This window comes from Akebia trifoliata, chromosome 13 (genome assembly GCF_017979445.1).
Source record: "Akebia trifoliata isolate Shusen 1 chromosome 13, ASM1797944v1, whole genome shotgun sequence".
Lineage (NCBI taxonomy): Eukaryota > Viridiplantae > Streptophyta > Magnoliopsida > Ranunculales > Lardizabalaceae > Akebia > Akebia trifoliata.
The window spans coordinates 13,573,667-13,592,759 of NC_141387.1; the positions used below are offsets into that span (position 1 = coordinate 13,573,667).

Sequence of the window (19,093 nt, forward strand, 5' to 3'; positions counted from 1 at the left end):
TTGAAATCAAAATTCACAAAACTTCTTTTAAATTACTTAAAACTAAAATAAACTGGACATATAGGACTGAAATCAAAATTGGGTTGAGTATGGACCTAACCGGGTCAACCCGAACCAAATTGGTCAAACTGAGTCAACTTGACCAAATCTGAGTGGGTTGATTCAACCATGAAAATTCTCTTCTCAAGAGCAATCTATTCTACATCAACTTCAAACATTCAATTCTACAAAAGAATATCATCATAACTTAGCCTTCAAAATAAGAGGAAAGAGAAGAGAGAAACATAACAACCAGTGACTTCACATGTAGATTTACATAAAATTTCATATTAAAAATTATATATCCAAGCATTCATGTAGGTAAAAAATTATTTTTCATCATTTATTACAGAGAAAAATAGATAGATTACATTTTTCAATTCATTATAGAAAGAACGTTATATACATCCATAAATGAATGGAGGAATCGTATAAACAAATGTAAGAATGTATACAGAAAGTGACAAGGAAAATTAATCTTGAAAATTCTGACTGCACCTTTATGCTTCCGAGCAGATTCACCAATCACAGCCATAAGTGACATATGGCAAACTCTAGTCCAGCTTGTGAGGATGACCAACTCCAACCCATTCCATCAGGAGAGTTAGGGTTCCAGGATATTCCAGTGCCTCACTTGCTCTCTCTCCATAATATGAACAAATGAATCCGACATATAGAAAGGTGTCAAGCATGTTTTGCTGCCCTTGCTCTTGCCACAGATTTCTCGTAAAGTTCTACATATTGTGCAGCTGAAGAATCCCAACTGAAATCTATTTTCATGTTACTCTGAATAAGTTGCTGCCAGCTCTCATTATCCTTGTACTTGTTAAGTGCTCGTTCTATAGCGCTGTTTACTCCCTGTCGTAATGTTGGAAACACGCAAAAATTTAGAATTGTGTGGAGAGAGAAAACTCTTGTGCAGTCGAGAAACATAAACACCATTATAAGGGAACAAAAAGAACGAAATGTGTATAAATAGTAATAATTATCTGTTATGGTCAACCACCAATACCTGCTCATCAGGGGTCAAAAATGTAAAACCATTACGAAACTGCATAGGAATGGTATTGTCATCAACATCAAAAACACTGCAGGAAGAGAAGCAGTCTTAAGCAAACGCTTTCTAAACAGGATACCTTAGAAAATAAATGGCAATAGAGGATTTAGAGCCAAGTGAAGTCACCTGTCATGCAAACCCCCAGTTTTTCTTGCAATAGGCACAGAACCATATCTCATGGCTATCATCTGCAAGAGCACATTAAAAGAAATTTGATATCAAAATTAAACTTTAAAGAGAACTTCTATTGGCACCCCAACTATGATATCAAAATCTGAATATTTTCTTCCCTTTGATGGAGAGATATCGAAGAACAGGAGGACTAAATACCTTTCCACACACCCTATCCATCCATTTCTTGTTTCAAATGCAACCATTTCTGTTCTTTCTTCCTTTCATATTCTCTCTATGAATGTGAAATTTTTAGTTTTTCTTATCTCCAAAGTGGTGAGATTTTTAAAATCTTTATGAATCGTTGGCCTTCTCCCTCTGTTTGATCCTCCATGCCACAACAATGGTGAAACAATTAGAAGAGCTCTCGATCTTGGAGTGAGTGTTCTCCAAAATTTCTTAGATTTCTTCCCTTAAAATGGGTTGGATCAGTGAGATTAAGGTTGAGAGGAAGATCTTCGAGATCAAGGAGGTGTGGAGTAATAATAGAAGAGAAGTCGTTCTGAAGGAAAAGGGTAAAAGGTTTGCTTCGGTTATCCAGCTGAAGGAGCATGAAGCGACATGGGTTTCCAACCAACTGGAGGTAGCCAGACATACGTCAAAAACTTTCACGACAAAGTTTTCTAAGGAAGGTAGAATTTTCTTTATTCAAGGCGAGCAAAACCAGTATGGCAAATTCTTGAAGCTCCAACAGTTCATGGATAGAGCTTGATGAAGAGCAATCGTTTTCCTGGCAGGTTTGGGAGGCATAGGTTGGGGAGAAGTGAGCCTCTCTCTAAAGATGCTATTAACACCTGATGAGAAGATGAAGGCACCGATGGTGGAGAGTGGGTCAGCAAAATCGTGGGCCACAGTTGTTCGGAATCCTCACACAGTAGAGCTAAAGGTTAATGGTGCTCCAGTTGTAGAGGTGGGATCCAGTTCTAGGGGTAAGCATGGTTCTACTTGGGGGAAAACTTTCAGCAACTGGAGATGGGCTTTCATTTGCAAGGCAAGTTCTACGGAGGCAGATTGGGAAGGATTCTTATCTGACATTAAATGAACCTTAGACCAATCATCGATGATTAAATTACTATCTTGGGAACCTGATACATATATCCTGATGTTGGGAAACAGACCCGAGTTCTTGAAGATTAAAGCCAGGAGTGTGGTCACGATGGGAAACACGTCGTTTAATTTACGTCCATGGTTCGTGGACTGTAATAGCTTGAAGCCTGTTTGGAAGAATGGGGGAGCTTAGGTTCGTATCCGGGGCTTACCTTTCCATTTATGGGGTAATCTTGCTTTTAGGAGAATTGGCACTCAATTAGGTGGTCTGTTGGAGGTGGAGTCGAATACCTTTCGTTGCGCAAAGCTGGACAGTGCGCGGCTGAGAGTAGGCTATTCTCCATGGAAGATGCCTCGAGGTCTCTATTTATGGGTCGATGGCTTTAAATATATGATAGGCATTGAGGTCGAAAACGTAGAAGTTGAGGGCTCAGAATCATCAAAGGAGTTGGAGGAGGAGTTGGAGATGGAGGAAGAAGTTGGGGTCAAGAAATCAGTCGATATAGGAACCCAGGTGGAGGCGGCCTGGTTTCAGCCGGCAGAAGAGGTGGAGGAGGCCTGTCTTCAATTGGCGGAGAGGGTGAGACAGACAGAGATACCTGCCATTAACACTCCGGTTAGGTGCATATCAAACCCAGGGGGAGGATGCGCAAGGAGGAAGCTGTTGTGTTCCTTGCTAGCGAAGTTACCTTCTTGCAGTGGTACAAGTGGCAAGTGCTTTAATTGCTCAAAACCACGTCGGTCGGCGCAGGTACAATCAAGAAAGACAAAGCTACTGGCTAAAGCAGCGAGGACAGTGGAATACAGGAAATGTTTGCGTATGAGTGGGGTGTTGGAACGCAGCGAGCCCAAGTTATTGGGGCTGGGATTTGTGAACTCAGGGGTCCAGTACAACGAAAAGGGGCCCAAAGATAAGGAAGCCCATTACCTGGTCGATGTTGGGCTGGGCAGCAAGGCCCATTACGCTGATGAAGGGCTTATTGTTAGCGCGACCCATCACTTGGTTGATGATGGGCCGGGCGGCATCGACTCGTTGGGTAAGAGTCCAAGTTTCCTGGACCAAGGCCCACTTAGGTGTGGTAAGCCCAATGGGAGGACCTTTAAAGCTGGAATGAACCCAGTGGGATCAGTTAAAGAGATTGGGTTGAAAATTAATAAGGCCCAAAACCTTTTAGTCCAGTATAAAGACCTTTTATGAAGCTCCAACAGATTGAAAAATGCTCTCAAAGATCCTCGATCTATATCTTCAGTTTAAAAAGAGACTAAGATAGGCAAGACGACCGAAAGTATACAGGACAACAGCATTGTTCCTGAGGTCTGGATGGGGTTCGAAGCCGATGAGATTTTAAGTCCCGCGGGTAAGGATTCGAGGATACGTTGGTAAAGAGGTAAGTGGGTTTGGGCAGAGCTCATCAGTCGATGACAAATCAGAAAGAAATGATCAGAGGGAGGTCTAGCCTATCTCAACGATTGAAGATGGTTGTCTGGAGGAGTACAGGTACAGATCACGACAGAGGGGGGTTAGCGACACGTGTACTGTGCCTTCTCCTTTCTCTTCGCAGGTTTCGATCTCTATGGGTATAGGTAATGAGGCTGGGCAATTCAGGGGCACTACGAAAGTTGGGAGGTGGGGTTTGGGCATAGGGGCAGAAGGGAACTGCATTTTCGATTTTTTGGTGGGTACAGGTGACTTGTGGGTTCCAAGGCTGAGTATTTCATCGGCACACATGAGTGGTATTAGTGGGTTAGTGCGTATGTCGAGTAGACAGATACCAGGTAAAAGTAACAAATCTATAGTTTTCCAGCAAGTTATGAGTCAAGACTATCGACTGGAATGGGATACAGGACCCTTAATGAAGCATGCTAACAATAAGGATTCATCAAGGGATTTACAAGGAAACGAGTGCCCCTACGTAACATTTACAAATCCAATGTCATCAGACAGATTGGCGATTGACAGTAATGATTATCCCACTAGGTTAGGGACTCTGACAGAACAGATCCTAGCTAACATGCTGGAATCTGGACTGAAAGTGGGTATGTCAGTCAGAAATGAAGGTAAAATGTCTCAATTATTGGTAAATGTAGCGTTGAAAACTAGTAAGGGCGTTGAGTTTTGTATGTAGAAGGTGGTGGGGTAGTGGCCGTTGTCGGGGAAGGTTTCCTCAGATAGTGGGGGTGTGGGGATAATGCCAAGAGATCGCTTTCAGTATGAATTCTCAAGCTTAAAGATTTTGAGAAATCTAGTGGACTGCGACAATACGGTCAAGGAGAGGAATAAAAGACTGAAGAAGGAAATAATTCAACTGAAGAGATCTGTAGAGGATTTTCCGTTGACAGTCACAAAAGGGAAGAGGGCCGAAAGGCACTAAGCTGGTTTAAATGTCAATTAGAATTTTCTCTTGGAATGTAAGGTGGTTGAATGCGGCCACGAAAAGAGCAGCAATCAAAGTCATTCTTTATAAACACAAGCCTCACATTGTGGTCTTACAAGAATCTAAGCTTGATAAAGTGGACTGTAGAGTGATTCGGGAGATTTGGGGGATTCAGTCAGTTGGGTGGTGTGTGCTTCCCTCATAGGGGGCTTCGGGTGGTATCATTTTATTGTGGAACAGGAAGCAAGTGGTGGTGGGATATGAGCTTATCGAGGCCTTTTCGGTGTCATTCTTATGCAGGTGGATTGGAGAGGATTTTACTTGGGTATTTTCAAGGATTTATGGGCTGACGCTAGAGAGAGCGGATTCAGTTATGAGAAGAATTAGATGATATCAAGGGGTGCTGGGGTAAACCATGGGTGTTGGGGGGTGACTTTAATGTTATCTGATTTTTGTTCGAAAATAGTGAGGTCGAGAATTATCCCAAAAATGCGCAAGTTTTCGAAATTTGTTGAGCGGAACGAGTTGATTGACCTTCCGCTTTGCAAGGGAAGGTTTACTTGGTCCTATAATCAGGAGATTCCGAATCTTATCAAATTAGACCGCTTTCTAGTTTCGCTAGATTGGGAAGAACACTTTGGTAGGATTATTCAGGAAAAGTGGTTGAACCCTGCGTCTAATCATTCTCCCATCTCTTTGGTGGCCGAAATGTCGAGGAATCGGCCTACGCCCTTTAGATTTGAAAATATGTGGCTAGAGCACCAAGGTTTTGCGGAGATGATTCAAACTTGGTGAAATGAGCTCTTGTTTGAAGGTAGGCCAAGGATAGTGTTGAGGCTAAAACTGAAGGCTATCAAGGAGAAGTTGAAGATATGGAATAAGGATTCCTTTAGTTCGGTGAAAGAAAGGAAAAGCACCGCGTTATTGAAGTTGCAAAAGCTTGAGAGTAAAGAGGAAAGAGGGGGTCTGGGAGTTGAAAAGAGATCAAGATATGCGAATCTTAAAGTTGAGTTTCAAAGATTATCTGTAATGGAGGAAATTTGTTGGAAACAGAAGTCGAGAATTCGTTGGCTTAAGGAGGGAGATAGAAACACATCATTTTTTCACCGTATGGCAAATTTTAATAATAGGGTAAATTTCATTTCGAAGCTTAAAATCAATGACTCATGGAAGGTCGATGCGGAGGAGATGTGTGATGGAGTAGTACAATTCTACAATAATCTGTATATGGAGGAGCATGTGGCCAGGCCCACGTTAGATTCCTTACATTTCGATAGCATCTCCTTAGAACAACAAAGTTGGCTTGAAAGACCTTTTGAGGCAGAAGAAGTGTGGGGAGTGGTGAGTGGTTTGGCCAGTGATAAGGCCCCGGGACTAGATGGGTTCTCCTTAGGTTTCTTCAAAGTTTGTTGGGGGACTGTGAGAGATCATCTAATGGAAACTATCAAGGATTTCTACAGAGAAGGATTTCTAGACTTGGGATCAAATTGTACCTTCCTGGCTTTGATTCCTAAAGTGTCGGGTACGGAAGACATCACGGACCTTAGACCTATCAGCTTGGTGAGTTCAGTTTATAATATCTAAGGTCTTAGCCTCAAGGTTTAAAACTGTGTTAAGCAATATTATTGGCCCAGCCCAAGGGACTTTTGTAACAGGGAGACAAATTCTGAATGGGGTTCTTATAGCGAATGAATGTATCGACTCGCGTAGAAAAACGAATATTCCGAGGCTGCAAAGTTGATTTAGAAAAAGCCTATGATCATGTGAACCAGAATCTGGTGAAGTATCTTTTGAGGAGGATGGGGTTCGGGGAGAGGTGGGTTCAATGGGTCATGAAATGCATTTCCACTTCTACGTCTTTTATCTTGATTAATGGATCTCCAACTGGGTATTTTAGAAGTTCTAGGGGGATCCACCAAGGAGATCCATTGTCACCTTTTTGTTTGTGATAGTCATGGAGGCCTTGGGAAGGATGTTGTCTAAGGCGGTGATTGAGGGGGAGCTCACAGGTTTTACCACTGGTGTGGGTGGCCATAAGATCTCACATCTTCAGTTTGCAGATGACACATTAATTTTTTTGGAGTATTCACCGAGACAATTGAGTTTTTTAAGCGGCACTCTTGGGTGTTTTGAGGCGATATTTGGTATTCCAGTGAATCTTCGTAAAAGCAAGCTGTTTGCGGTAGGCGTAGAAGAAGGGTTAAAGGTAGCGACAGCTTTAATTGGTTTTCAGATGAGGGCTCTTCCATCCACGTATTTGGGACAACCTTTAGGAATGGGATACACAAGTAAAGACATCTGAGAGCCGGTGATTGAAAGGATGAGAAAGATATTAAATACTTGGAAAGCTAAGTTATTATCTAATGGAGGGAACATTACATTCATTAAAAATTCTCTAACTAGTATCCCGCTTTTCTCATTGCAAAGGAGTGTGGAAGCGCAATTACAAAGAATCTATCGTGAGTTTTTGTGGCACGATAAAGACGACTTGAGAAAACATCATTGGGTGAGCTGGAGTAAGTTATGTTTGCCTAAGAAGAATGGGGGTTTCGATTTTCGTAATTTTAGATCTATGAATTCGACTTTGTTGGAGAAAGGGCTTTGGAGGTTTGGGGAGGAGGGGGAAAGTCTTTGAAGGAAAGTAATAGAGGACAAATATGGGGTGAAAGGGAATGAATGGGAGAGTGGTCCGGCGAGAAGCGTGATGGGGTGTGGAGTGTGGAAGGGTATTCTTAAAAGACTTCCTCTTTTTAAGAGAAGAGTGAAATTTAAGGTTGGGAGTAGGACTAAGGTGAGATTTTGGGAGGATTGGTGGTATGGGAATGGTCCCCTTAGAGACTTGTTCCCATACCTTTTTTATTTGTCTTTGAAAAAGAATCAAGTTATCTCGGTTTCTAAGACTTTTGAAAATGGCATGATAAACTGGGATTTTGGGTTTAGAAAGATATTTAACAACTAGGAGGTGAATATGCTAGGGAGGTTAATTGTTGTGGTGGAGAACAACTATAGGCAAAACTCGTCGGAAGACAAGAGATTACGGGAAGGTACTAAGGATGGAAGGTTCACAGTCAAATCATTGTACGAGGGTATTGCCCCAAGGAGCGCAACCACTTTCCCTCAATCTTTGGTCTGAGGTGGTAAGATACCTCCTAAGATATCTTTTTTCCTTTGGCTGCCAACATTAGGGAGACTCACAACATTGGATCAGTTAATCAAAAGAAGGTTTATTTCTCCTAATCAGTGTTGTATGTGCGGGTCTCAGGCGGAAAAAGTGGATCATCTTTTCATTCATTGCCGGGTGGCTCATCATATTTGGTCGCACTTCTTGTCTTTATTTGGGTTAGTAGGCTGTTTTCCTCTCTCTATCAAGTCAATTTTGGAAGCTTGGATGTCTTGGGGAGGTTCATTTTTGTTATTGAAGTGGATTCTTTGGTTCTTGGCTCCTTTTGCAATCTGTTGGGGTATTTGGAAAGAACGTAACCGGTGCATTTTTTAAGAGAAAATTTCCACGCTGGAAGGTCTTGTTCTTTCTATTTTGGAGTTTATGTTCTCTTTGTGCAAACTTTATAAGGAATTCAAAGGGATTTTCTTTAAAGATTTTTTCATGTAATAGGATAGGATGTGATCTTTGTCGTGAGAGCTTCTTGTTGGGAGTACGTCGGTGTTCTTTGTAGTGTCGTGTCTTTTATTTGGTTTTTCTCTTTGTATTGGGTGGGTTTTTTCAACCCCCCTCGTTTCTTTTTCTCAATAAATTTATCTTTATCGATAAAAAAAAAAAAAGATATCGAAGAACAAAGAGTATGAGAATCAACATCAAGAGGTCGGACTAGACACCGCCGTTGATGTCAACTTATTCTTTTTGATGGGTTATTGCCGATAGTAAAAATTCATGGCTTTTTTTAATCTTTGTGCAAGTATTATGAAGAAAATTTTGATGTGAAAATGTTAATTCCTATTATAAATGGTGAGCACAAACTTTTAGTCAGGGCTCAAGAAGCGATAAATAATTTAATAATTGGGTTGTAATAAGTAAAAGTTGGGGTGCTAATACAATTTTTCTAATTTAAATAAGTCAGGTAATTCTCCCGAAGAAAAATAAATTGGCCCTCTTGTTTTGCATGCATCCATGCACATAAAGAGTGAAGGATTCATCAAGTTCAGGAGCAACTTACATACCTAAGTTACTGAAAAGGACTTAAAGCTATTATTTTCATGTATACAGTTTGAGGAAAGAAGTGAGGATTATACCTGTGTAAGGCCACAAGGCTCAAATATCGATGGGATAATGAACATGTCAGAGGCTGCATATATTGTGTGAGAGAGAGCTTCATCATACTTCAATATCAACCGAACGTGAGGGTGAGTTTGGAAATGTTTTGCAATACCCTCAAACTCCCTCTACAGAAGAATGGAATTTCCCAATAACAGTTAAAAAGAGGATTCCAATGGCTACAGAAAGTAGGCTTGAACATTTGATCACAAAGAAACCAGTGAACAAGTGATTATAAAAATAAATAACAGACTGGGAAAAAGGGTCGATGCATTTGACAGATTTACTTCTACATTTTGATGTATTATAAGTATTCTAGCACTTCATATAAGGATGCACATATAGTTGTCCATATTCCAATTATTCATCTATTCGAACATGTTTAAAATAAAAATATAATAATGCATAGATGTAGTACTTCTTAATTTATTCTTTTAAGTAAGTATTTTAACCATTAAGGTGTAGATAGTCAATGTGAAATTATTATTCTCATTTCCATGTAGAATATAATTCTTATTTATTTGCAAGCTCTCAAATACTTGCACCAATGCGTAGAAGAACATTGTTAGATCACTTCAAACTCTCTATATGGACATTTATTGTATTTTGATGACTTATGAGTGTGTTCTAATATTTTTTTAATCATTTCCAACTGTTTCAATGAAAATTTTCTAAATATTTCTAACATTTCTACAACATATCTATCATTTCAATGAAATCACCTCTTATCTGTTTGTGTTCCAAAATAAAGAAATTGATTGTTTATCCAAGACTATAATGTTCGAAGGATTCCTCCAACCAGAAAAAAAATCTATAATTGTATTAGTTTTCACATTTCCAGAAAATATTTCCATTTCAAGATTTACCTGAGAGAGGGTTTGGTCAATAACCATTTTTTTCTTTACTTCATGTTTGACAATCCAACCACATGGTGAATTGTCAATACTATGGAGACCAACCTCATAAATACTATGCGATCAAATTGTTACTTCATGCCAACTTTCATATGATTAGTGAACTCGGAATGGACTCATTTGTAGTGTTGATTATCCACATAGTGGATACAATGCATTGTATGGCAAGATTGTCCCTTATGATATCTATGTGGCCTCACCGTTGGACGTAAAAAATGGGTGTTGATTTAACCTAAAATATGTGTGCTTAAACCAAGAGGAGTCAATCGACCTTATCGTGCCTTAATGGGACAATTCTTAATTAGACTTAAAAACCGAACCCAAGCCCCAACCTTAGATAAAAACTTCATGTCCAAGTTCAACCTACCTACATTTGGGCCAATTCGTGGGCTGTGTCAAACCGAGTCATTTCTGATTTTACGTTGTTTTCCCTTTATTTATCTTATGCATTTCAATGTATGAGAGAGAGAGAGAGTTTTGTGGAGGTCATATTAGTCACACCATATGAAAGGTACACATGTCACAAGAATAGAAACCAAGACCCCACTTAGAAAGACTTTTTTGAACCCATGGGCCGAAAGTAAGTAACCAAAATCTAACATCCTAAATCCTACGGGCAAAGCTAGAATTAGTTACACCTCCCCCCCTTCTTTCATAGAGCACAGTGTCAACCAAGAACGTCTAGAAAAAAGAGTGTAAGGAGTACTAAGTAAATAAGAATAAAAAAACAAACCGAGATCAGACTGGAAAAAACCCATCCTGTATAAACACATAAACCGAGCTTAGGTCACAAGCCCCAAATTCACAAGTAACTAGGTATGCAGTACACAAACAAAACCCGAGATAACACCTAAGATCTAGCATATCTAAAATAAAGTTCAAGAAAGATTTGAATCCAACTGATGAGACGCCGTGAGTCAGAGATATTTTACTTCGCATTTAATAAACCTACAACACTTATACATCAAGATCACATCCTATTGACTAGTGATGGCTCATCTCCCAAAGCACTCAAATATGCCCCAAGTAGAGTAACTTGTCTATCACTTGGATCAGTCGTGTGGTGACACCTGCCCCAAAGTATTCATCTATATAAACCAAGTCATCAAACAAGACAGGGGGTGGGAGAAAGTTGCATAACCAATGGGCTAAAAAAAGAAAGAAAGTCCTACAAAGAAAAAAGACCTCTACAAGTTTATTATTCATTATCTTTTCCATTATCTCTATTATCTGTGTACTAACAAGATTGCCGGAGAAATGTTGGCAGGTGCCACACTGGGTCCCCATCCATCAACCTTCTTGCCATCCACCATTCAAGAAGCCAAAGGAAGTAATAGAGAAGCCCCCAACTAGTAGCTACAAAGGAGAGAAAATCGAAACAGCAAGGTTGAGCTCAATAGAAGACTGGTCCTATCAAACCACCATCAATAATAGAGGAAGATCAACTCATGGAACAAAAGGGGAGAATCAAGTCAGCAAAAGGTGAAAAGGGATCAATAGACTGAGGAGGCATAAGAACGGGATTTAAAGCCAAGTCTTCCGACATAAGGAGCCATCTGACCCAACACTGATCAAGGGAGAAAACCAAGAAGAAGAAGAAGGAGAAGGACAATGTTCAATGTCAAGTCCCCTGATAGAAGGAGATGTTTGACATAGAACCATCAAAGAAGGGGAACCCAACCAACCAACAGAAGGGAACCCCCGGCAACTCCAATAGCAAGCCGGAAGAGAATCAAGACACAACCTGAGAAAGACCGAGGAATAAGAGCTGAAGTTGAAGCCATCAGCCATCAGCCAGAGAGATCGGTCAAAGCGTCAAATCACGAGGGAACCGAAGTGAACGGAAATTATTAACCCGAGGTGTAGAAGGCCAAAGGACTTTCAGACAGACTCGAGACTGACAAGAGAAAGTTTCAGACTGAGGAAGCCACTACAAATCAACCAAGGTCAGACCAACCAAGAAGACATCAAAGGAACAGAAGAGAACTAAAGTTTATCCTCGAGAAGAAAAGATGGAAGATCAAGACCGAGCTCAAACATCAAAGATTGACACACATCTCGAGGAGTGGATAACCTAAAAACTTCTCCACAAGTTCTTTAAGAACTTTTTGTATGAGAGTGAACCACCAGAAGGGTAAAAATAGAAATTAGCATTAATTTTTTATGAAGGAATCGTTACATTATAAATATGTTTTCCAAAAAAAAAAATATATGTAGCAATTAAAATGGGTCGTATGGATAAAATGGGTGAAAATAACACCCCCTAAAACAAAAGCATTTATTGTGAGCTTAGGTAGGAATTCTAATGGGATGGAGATTGCAAAGAAAATAAAAGAGAAAGAATCCATATAAATAAGCTGAGCCACGCTACACAAAGGGCTTACGCCCCTAGCCAAGCCCAACCCGGACTTATTAATAAACAAGCCTAGCCCAACATGGCTCAGGTTTCAGGCCAACACAACCCATTGACACTATTTAAACCCTAGTTGCAGGAACCTTCTACATTAGACCTGCATCTTCGTCTCCCACTCCCAACTTCCTAGAAATGATTCTAACTTGTCTGAAACAATTACTTCCCCACTTCTGCATGTACACCCACTCCCGCTTTGAATAACTATGTTTCATACTTGAAATGTACTGAAAGATATTCTGTTTGCATAAATTTATTTCTTTCTTCCTTTTTGCTTTCTGAGATGATTTTTACTGTCCAGTTGGATTTAATCAGCCAAATCAAAATCAAAATAAAACTACAAAATGAATTTGGATCACTTTTATAAAGGCATTTAACATGAAATTTTTTGTACAATTGATATCCTTAAAGGAAAGCATGCATAATCAGATCTTTGGATAGAGAGAACCTTACTTGAATATGTTCCACTGGGCTTGAACCCAAAAGTACAAACTGCCCTCCTAGCTCCAGTGTTCGATATATTGCATGCCTAATAAGGTGTACACCCTTCTGCGGCACCAGTCTTGTTATGCAACCAATCTAGGTTCATAGTGGATTGAAGAATTCATATAAGAACAAGGCTAACAGATTAACATTGACAATGATTCATCAACAGCAAAGCAGGCATGGAGAATCGTAATGAGAGAGAAAATATTTCTTAACATGATTCAATGTCAAAAATAATTAAAATCCAATCCCAGTACAAGTGAAGCAACCACACGATGAATAGAGAACTCAATCAAAAAGCGAGATGCTAGATTTTTCAACTTTCTTTAAAAATGAAAAGGTTATCTTTCATAATTTCTATAGATTTTTTTTAGGTTTAGAATAAAAGTGATACAATGATATATTGCATTAAAGTAGGCCAAAAAGTGATTTCAGAAAAGAAAATTACCAACGGCTGCGTGGAATCAACAGATGAGAGTTTTAAATGCTTTCTTAGAGCCTCTTTATTTTCTTCTTTTCCCTGAAGATCATCTGCATTGTATTGGACTTTTAGAAAAGTATCAGTAGAAGGATCCCATGCATCAGTATCGATTCCATTAAGAATTCCAACAAATTTTTTGGCATGAGAATTTAATGTTGCATGGAGGCCCTGTCCCAGCTTCAAGACAAAAGAAAACGTGATTACAGACCGTGAAACAAGCACAGTTTCAAATTATATTATGCTAAGAGATAATACATATCATTAATTAATTATATAATCAGATGCATAAAAAAAAAATGCACACACACAAAAAAAAGAACTATCAAACTGAATTAAAATAGTAGACACAGTTCAATGTATGTGTTAGTAGCACAGTTCTCTTCTCTGTTGCAATGAGGAATTAGCTACAAGAACCAAAAGCTAGAAAAGAGCTAATTTATATAGACCTAGCTAAGTGGTAGGCACCTTCATTGCTGTCATTTACCCATATGACACCATGGCATTTGCAATTTAGTGATTTTGGATCATTATGCCATCACATATAAAAGTATGCAATGGCATGCTACTCCAATGGTCAACGATTTGACTGCTAGAGCATTAATTTTTTATTTATTTATTTTTTAAATCTATCTTCTTCTATAAATACCCTATTCTCAACCCCCCACTACTACCCAAAATGTACCTCATGGGGACATTAACATTCACCACCACATTCACTTTCCAATAATACCCCAATCTATTTTGTCTTTTAGTGAAAAAGACAATGGTATGTTGATAAATTCTTATTTACATAATAAATACTTGTCTTTTACATAATAAATGCTAAGGTCATTTTAGTCTGAGGATTTAAATGTCTTGTTTGCACTAATGCTTTGGCAATCAATGCTAACAACACTTCTATAAATATGTCCATAAGATTTTTTTATAATTACAACAATGTCATTGCACAAAGACGACAACATAGGCAAGATTATTATTAGAGAGTGAATATAGTGGAGAATGTCAACGTCCCCATGAGGTCTTGGACATTAGCATTCCCATATATATAGGATCACGTTTGGGGGGCATCTACCATTGACAACTATTTTTACATCTATCGGATGCCATCCATTTTACAAGATCAAATGGCATCTGGCGGTGTGATAGAAAACATTGAAAAAATGGACAGCATCAAGGTGGTTGTGTAAAAATAGTTATCAATTTTAGATGTCCCCCAAACATCCTATATATATATAGGGTAGCGTTCAATGGCTAACTTTTTGGCAAAACATTTTTCAAAACATGAGTTAGAAGTTTTGGAATGGGCTGATCTTTGGTGAGGATGATCTCTACGGTGAGGAGATCATCCTCACCAAAAATCAGCCCATTCCAAAACTTCTAACCCATGTTTACAAGTTGAAAAATCGTGGACCGTCCATTTTTTGTAAACTATTTTTGATGGGGTTAGAAGTTTTGGAATGGGCTGATTTTTGGTGATGATGATCTCCTCACCGTAGAGATCATCCTCACCAAAAATCAGCCCATTCCAAAACTTCTAACTCATGTTTTGAAAAATGTTTTGCCAAAAAGTTTGCCTTTGAACGGGACCCATACATATATATATATGTATGTATATATATATATATATATATATAATATATATATATATAGGGAAATGTTCAGCAACAAACATTTTGACAAACATTTTGGCAAAACATTTTTGAAAATATGGGTTACAGGTTTTGGAATGGGCTGATTTTTGGTGAGGATGATCTCTACAGGGAATAGATCATCATCACCAAAAATCAGCCCATTCCAAAACTTCTAACCTATCAAAAATGGTTTACAAAAAATGGACGGTCCACGATTTTTCAACCTGTTAACATGGGGCTAGAAGTTTTGGAATGGGCTGATTTTTGATGAGGATGATCTCCTCACCGTAGAGATCATCCTCACCAAAAATCAGCCCATTCCAAAATCTCTAACCATGTTTTGAAAAATGTTTTGCCAAAATGTTTGTCAAAATGTTTGTTGCTGAAAGGGACCCATATATATATATATATGTATGTATGGGGGGCGTTCAATGGCCAACTTTTTGGCAAACTTTTTGGCAAAACATTTTTCAAAACATGAGTTAGAGGTTTTGGAATGGGCTGATTTTTGGTGAGGATGATCTCTACGGTGAGGAAATCATCATCACCAAAAATCAGCCCATTCCAAAACTTCTAACCCCATCAAAAACAGTTTACAAAAAATGGACGGTCCACGATTTTTCAGCTGGTAAACATGGGTTAGAAGTTTTGGAATGGTCTGATTTTTGGTGAGGATGATCTAATCATTGTGGAGATCATCCTCACCAAAAATCAGCCCATTCCAAAACCTCTAACCCATGTTTTGAAAAATGTTTTGCCAAAAAGTTTGCTAAAAAGTTTGCCCTTGAACGCTACCCTGTATGTATATATATATATATATATATATCATTTTAAGTTATTTCTTTTACTCCTCTACTTGCACATGCTCTCTTTAAATCTGATTTTTACTACTATTTTTTTTTTTTCAATAGTTTATTCATTTTACCTTGTTTTCATTACTTTTTAATTTTTAATTTTTTTAAACACTTTGTGATATGCCTCCATAGATTCTATTGTGCAATTGCATATGTGCACGCACAACATATGCTTGATCACACAATATATATTATGCTATTTGAAAAAACTGGGCACTCATTCAAAAGGGTGCCTGAATAAAGAGCCAACCATCTAATGAGTAAAGAGCAGCCCGGCACAACTATGAATGGAAGATGGGAAACTTTGCTGAACTAGATCAACTGATTGTTTCCTATAGGGGTTTGGAACACACCCCTAAAGGCATAGTAATGCATGGTGAATAAAGTATTCACCCCAGCTGTTTAAGGGTTAAGGGAAGAGATGACAATCTTGATCATCTAAGATCTTGCATTTCTCGTCATCCCAAAAAAGATCTTGCATTTCTTCAGTGAGGGCAAAACAATGACTGAGATGGAAGACCTCATTTCTTATAAAATAAATATATTGCTTGGTCCATTATTCCCTCACAGGCATACACTTTGAGCTCCTGCTTTGCTTCTTTGATTAAAATGGACAATCGTATGATATCAAAGAAATAGTGAGATGGAAGAAATATTTAACAAATAATGCAAAGGAAGCCATGAAGTACAAACAGAGAAGGAAGATCGTATATTTTTGTTGACCTTACTATCAAAAAATTTCTATCCAGGGCCTGTGCCCACTCCTGATCCATTTATCCATTCAAGGGCTTAGATCTTGGCTGATTTCACATTTCAATCTGAAAAGCTTTACACTCTTATCTTGACAAATCCATACAGCCTAACAATAAGGCATGTAAACTTTTCATGAGCCCTAACAGGATGACGATACACAAATGTTGATAAATAATAAACTTTATGGATCGAAAACAGATCTTACGATCCAATCTTTGATATTGACTCCATTTCACTTGTTACATCTACAGTTATCTGACAAGTATGTGATGTTATCAAAACAGACACTCACTAGAGATCTCTTATCAAGTCTGATTTATTATCTAAAACACACGTGTATCAATTGGAAAAATGTTGAAATCTATTGAAGTGTAAACACGTCGTAAAAATTTTCACCTAGATTCTTAAAGTTAAACTATGGATGGAAGTAGACAACTTCTAGAATTTTAACCACAAGATTATTGAAGTGTCGTCCAAAGATCATGTACTTTCAGCATATCGAAGGACAGTCCTTTTGAGTTGAGTGAATATTCTCCTCCACTCCCTGGTGTGTCATACCCCAATTAAGCCCTGTGACCCTCTTATATTCATAGTTCTCCCTCTCTCCAACAGATCAGTCTTTTGGAGTAGTTGGTTGGTTAACATGGTATCAAAGTGCTAAGTTCGTATAGGTCACAGGTTCGATTCTTTCTACCCTTACGGGGGAGAGGGGGAGTGTTGAATGTATATTTTCCGCCACTCTCGGGTGTGTCATACCCCAGTTGAGCCCCCTGACCCTCTTATATTCATAGTTTCTCCCTCTCTCCAACAGATTGGTCTTTTGGAGTAGTTGGTTGGTTAACATTTTGATCCTTTCCGAGGGCCAAATGTTGGAAATGGAGTGCCTTTACATAGATGATTATTATTCTATGATTGTATGCATTCATCACAATAGAAAAGACTGTAATGCCATACCAAAATCCTGGCAACTTGTACAGGCATGTGACGGGAGATGGACAGAAATATAAATTTTGAAACAATGCATTGAGCATGAGAGATTGTCAAGATAACTATTTCATTTCTCAACAATCATTTCGACATTGATATAATATGAGATTCATGAGGTATCAAATACCAACAGAAAAAGATACCAGGATGTGAGATACAAGGTATTCTGACAAAGATTTTGTGAAAAACTACCCTTTCCCTAAGCACCTCATCAAAAAGCACTTATTTTTATTTTCTACAAAATTTATTAAAATCAGTATTTCATTTTGTGGAATTTTTAACGAACAATATATTTCCACCAAATGTCTAAAATTGTAGTATATGCATAGCTTACCCATTCAAAATTACTTCAATTAAATCTAGGAAATTGAATTTCTCAGCCCTTAGAAACCCATCCAAATCCCATTGAATAGCCTAGGTCATCTAAAAGATACAAGATAACCAACCAAAGCACGAAAGCCAAGATCTTTTCTTCTTAAGGTGAATCCTAAAGATATTTAGGGTAAAGTCAACCAAACACTTGGATTTAAAACTTGTTCTTTTGATTGCTACACCATATTGGAGACAAATGTAGGATTCTCTACACCATATTCGAGCCAAATGCATTTAAATTAGGGTTATGTTTAGTTATGTAAGTTTCATAATCAAGATTTACTGCATTTGTTAAAAATTAGGGTGGAAAAAACCCTAATTTCTAAAATTATTTTAATGCCCACTGTTGTGCATGAATATGTGATACATATTTTCCTGATTTATGAGCTGAATTGATGCAATCAGATCTGAAAATTGAGACTAATTTGTGTGAAAACTTCTAAAGAAGTTGAGAAATTAAGTTGGAAGAGCAAACTCTCTCTAGAATCTATTTCATTCAACTAAAAATTGTTTTACAACTACAATCGATGGCCTATTTATAGGCAAAACAGAAACAACTACATTACCCTTACATGAACACTTAAAGTAACAAAAGGAAATTAACGATACAGACTAACTCCAACAACTAACTAGCTATTAACTAACAAAATAACTAACTTGGACTGCATCATTCTCCCATCCTTAAAAGAACTTGACCACAAGTTAGGCGACATAATAAGGTAGCAAATGGTGTTCATTAAACACATTAGATGTATTTAAATGCTGAGGAATCTCCACCCTGTAAGCATTATCATTGATGCACTCCAATATCTTGCAAGGTCCCACTTTGCGAACTTTAAGTTTGGTGTATAAGCCACCCAGCTGCCTATCTTTGCTAAAAACCACCCAAACCAAGTCGCCTACATATTACACAACTCTCCTCTTGTCAAGATCAGCAGCTTCCTAGTATTTGTTGTTCAAACTTTCAATTTGTAATTTGATTTGTGCATGAAAATCCTTCATATAACACTGTCATAGCTTGCTCGTGGATTTCAGGCATATGTTTCACCATTTTTTCCACATATTTGCTTGCCCTACCCAAGTTCGGTAAAAGAACCAAATCTTGTTGAGTTCTAGAAAGTCATAATGCAAGGTCCATGCCAACATCAACCCCCACAATGGCTTAGGAATCGGTAATGACTTGTAAAGTCTCGTGTTTTGCGCTTGATCCCTTGAAGCCTAACAAATTTGACATCTCTCAACATAT

At 38.4% G+C, this 19,093-nt stretch overlaps 1 protein-coding gene across 2 annotated transcripts in view; it reads right to left on the minus strand.

The window, feature by feature from the left end:
- Positions 1 to 357: 357 nt before the first annotated feature.
- SS4 (starch synthase 4) overlaps positions 358 to 19,093 on the minus strand; it is a 39,019-nt gene continuing 20,283 nt past the window's right edge. For both annotated transcript variants that reach the window (XM_086421100.1, XM_086421101.1), the window contains 6 exons: positions 13,218 to 13,427; positions 12,737 to 12,862; positions 8,938 to 9,087; positions 1,223 to 1,284; positions 1,052 to 1,127; positions 358 to 897 (listed from right to left, as the gene is read on the minus strand). In XM_086421100.1, the coding sequence (XP_086277226.1) occupies positions 724 to 897; positions 1,052 to 1,127; positions 1,223 to 1,284; positions 8,938 to 9,087; positions 12,737 to 12,862; positions 13,218 to 13,427 (798 nt within the window). In that variant the 3' untranslated portion in view covers positions 358 to 723. The remainder of the gene's footprint in view (positions 898 to 1,051; positions 1,128 to 1,222; positions 1,285 to 8,937; positions 9,088 to 12,736; positions 12,863 to 13,217; positions 13,428 to 19,093) is intronic.